This window comes from Echinops telfairi, unplaced genomic scaffold (genome assembly GCF_000313985.2).
Source record: "Echinops telfairi isolate 266 unplaced genomic scaffold, ASM31398v2 ScPeMD7_3;HRSCAF=10, whole genome shotgun sequence".
In the NCBI taxonomy this organism is placed as follows: domain Eukaryota; kingdom Metazoa; phylum Chordata; class Mammalia; order Afrosoricida; family Tenrecidae; genus Echinops; species Echinops telfairi.
Window position 1 is genome coordinate 58465805 of NW_022103899.1, and position 3324 is coordinate 58469128.

A 3324-nucleotide genomic window follows, 5' to 3' on the forward strand; every position below is an offset into this window, starting at 1 on the left:
CTGAGCAAATAAACCCAGAAGCTAGCCTATGTGAAAAGAATGCAGCATGAGGATGGAAGGAGGACTTGTATGCAAATGATACAACCTTGCTTGCTTCAAGTGAGGGGGCCTTGAAGCCCTTGCGGATGAAGATGAAGGAGGCAGCCTTCAATGGGGATTGCGGCTCAATGTAAAGAAGACCACAGTCCTCACCACTGGACCAGCAGGTAACACCATGGTAAATGGAGAAAAGATAGAAATCGTCCAGGATTTCCTCTCGCTTAGATCCACCATCGATGCTCACGGAAGCAGCAGTCAAGAGAGCGGAGGATAGAGTGTACAGGCTCAATCTGCTGCACAGACCTTGGTAGAGGATTGAAAAGCAGGGGTGTTACTGGGAGGACTAAGTTACACCTGACCCCAGCCATGGAATTTCCAATCACCTCCTATGCATGTGAAAGTCATGCATTAAATCAGGAAGATCGAAGAAAAGTAGATGCGTTTGAACTACGATGCTGGCAAAGAAGATTGAAAGTCCCTGGGACGGCCCAAAGAACAAGCCAATCTGTCTTGGAAGAAGTGCAGCCCGAGTGCTCCTTGGAGGCAAGGATGGTGAGGGTTCCTCTCAGGTACTTTGGACATGTTATCAGGAGACCCACCCCTGCAGAAGCACATCATGCTTGGTAAAGTAGAAAGACAACCAAAGGGAGGAAGACTTTTGATCTGATGGATGGACAGAGTGGCTGTAAACACGGCTCAAGCACAAGAACAAGTGAGGGCAGGGTTTCCTCCTATAGGACATCAGGGTCGCGATGAGACTGAATCCACTCAAGGAGACCCAACAACAGATTAACCCCGGGGCTGAAGCTTAGGAGGCTGGGATGAGATCTGCAGGGTAGCCAGGGGTGCTGGGAGGAGTCAAGCGGCTATAAGAGCCAGGACAGAAGTCTCTCCTTGATTCTGCCAGGAGCTGGGACCCACAGCTGGTGTCCTGCCTCCTCACTGTCTGAGTTTCCAGCTCCCGGTCGGGCCCACCTCCATCCCTCCACAGACATGAAGGGGACCTGGGGGGCTCTGCTGCTGCTGGGCCTGGAGATACACCTCTCCCTCGGCGTCATCCCAGGTAAGAAGCCCCACACACCCAGCCCCAACACACGAGGGTCTGCCTCAGCCTGACCCTGCCTCTGCTTCCCTGTGGCTAGCCGAGGAGGAGAACCCGGCCTTCTGGAACCAACAGGCAGCCCAGGTCCTGGATGCTGCCAAGAAGCTACAGCCCAGCCAGAGAGCCGCCAAGAACCTCATCCTCTTCCTGGGAGACGGTGAGTTGAGAGGCCTGCCTGCCCACCTTGGTCCCCACAGCCCCTCACCCCCAGCTGCCAATGGCCACAAACGAAGCAGTCTCAGCCTCAAGCCTGACAGCTTCCATTTGTTCAGGGATGGGGGTGTCCACGGTGACAGCCACACGGATCCTGAAAGGGCAGTTGAATGGTAAGCCGGGGCCTGAGACATCGCTGGCGATGGACCTCTTCCCGTACCTGGCTCTCTCCAAGGTAAGGGGGCGTGGGAGCTAGAGAACCCAGAGGGTGGGTCTGGGTTAGGGCCAAGGATGTGCATGGGCCCATGGGCCCAGAGAGTGTGTCCTCAAGCTCCACCTGAAGGAACCTCTGTCCCCAGACATACAACGTGGACAGACAGGTGCCAGACAGCGCAGGCACAGCCACGGCCTACCTGTGTGGGGTCAAGGGCAACTACAAGACCATTGGCCTGAGTGCGGCTGCGCGCTTTGAGGAATGCAACACGACCTATGGGAACGAAGTGGAGTCAGTGCTGAGCCGGGCCAAGAAAGCAGGTGGGCAGAGGGCAAGGCCTCTGGGCAGGGACATCTACCCCACCCCAAACTGACTTGCCACCCTAAGCCCCCAACCCTCACCTGCTTCCCTCAGGGAAGTCCGTGGGCGTGGTCACCACCACCCGAGTGCAGCATGCCTCACCTGCCGGCACTTACGCCCATGTGGTGAGCCGAGACTGGTACTCAGACGCCGACATGCCTGCCCAGGCCCTGCAGGAGGGTTGTCCAGACATCTCTGTGCAGCTCATCAGCAACGTAGACATCGACGTGAGCACAGGGCAGCGGGAGGCAGCAGCCTGAGCCTGGGACCCGCCTGGGTTTCCCTGGTGGTCCTGGGAGGGGACAGGGAGAGGGGCACAGGGCCAGCCAGGCCCCAAATTCACCTCTCCATTCACTGATCGCAGGTGATCCTGGGCGGGGGCCGCAAGTACATGTTCCCCAGGTGGACCCCAGACCCCGAGTACCCAAGCCAGAGTGGCTTCAGGCTGGACGGCCGGAACCTGGTCCAGGAGTGGCTGGACAAACACCAGGTAGCAGGCCCAGGGGTGCGGGGCAGGGGCTTCCGGGCTGTGGGCTGTGGGCTGTGGGCTGAGCTGCTCCTATCCTTTCAGGGGGCCCGGTACGTGTGGAACCGCACAGCCCTCCTGCAAGCATCCCAGGATCCCTCGGTGACCCATATCATGGGTGAGGACCCTCACCTGTCCACCCACCTTCCTGCCCATCCTCCACCCCCCACCTTCCTGCTCCTGACCCATCCCTGCCTCTTCCCTCCCACAGGCCTCTTTGAGCCGGGAGACACAAAATATGATGTGAACCGAGACCCCAACCAGGACCCCTCTCTGATGGACATGACCGAGGCGGCCCTGCGGCTGCTCAGCAGGAACCCCCGCGGCTTCTACCTCTTTGTGGAGGGTGAGGGGGCGTGGCCGAGGGAACAGCAGGGGTGTGGTGGGGTGTGGTGGTGGTGTGGTGGTGGTGGTGGTGGTGGTGGAACAGGCTGGGAGTCATCTGCCTGCCATGCGTACCACAGGGGGACGCATTGACCATGGTCACCACGAAAGCATCGGCTACCTGGCGCTGACAGAAGCTATCATGTTCGACGACTCCATCGAGAAGGCGGGCGAAATGACCAGCGAGGAGGACACGATGACCCTAGTCACTGCTGACCACTCCCACGTCTTCACCTTCGGCGGCTACACCCTTCGGGGGACCTCCATCTTAGGTAGAGCAGGGCCAGAGTCCAGCCCATAGGGCCCGCCTGTGTGGGGGGCGTCCACCAGCTGTGGTCACCCCCATTCACGGTCCCACCCCTTCACAGGGCTGGCGGAGGGCAAAGCTTCGGACGGCAAGGCCTACACGTCCATCCTGTATGGCAACGGACCCGGATACGCTTACCCTCGGCCGGACGTCAGTGCATCCATGAGCTGTGAGCACGCGAGGGCCGCGGGGCGTCATAGGGAGGGAGATGCCCAGACCAGCGAGGAAGGGGACAGTTG

At 59.5% G+C, this 3324-nt stretch overlaps 1 protein-coding gene across 1 annotated transcript in view; it reads left to right on the forward strand.

Annotated features, from left to right (window-relative positions):
- The first annotated feature begins 1032 nt into the window (after positions 1-1032).
- LOC101653648 (intestinal-type alkaline phosphatase) overlaps positions 1033-3324 on the forward strand; it is a 7098-nt gene continuing 4806 nt past the window's right edge. The window contains exons 1-10 of the mRNA XM_004701840.1: positions 1033-1102; positions 1182-1298; positions 1414-1529; positions 1654-1828; positions 1923-2095; positions 2233-2358; positions 2440-2512; positions 2606-2740; positions 2859-3050; positions 3147-3262. Of these exons, the coding sequence (XP_004701897.1) occupies positions 1033-1102; positions 1182-1298; positions 1414-1529; positions 1654-1828; positions 1923-2095; positions 2233-2358; positions 2440-2512; positions 2606-2740; positions 2859-3050; positions 3147-3262 (1293 nt within the window). The remainder of the gene's footprint in view (positions 1103-1181; positions 1299-1413; positions 1530-1653; positions 1829-1922; positions 2096-2232; positions 2359-2439; positions 2513-2605; positions 2741-2858; positions 3051-3146; positions 3263-3324) is intronic.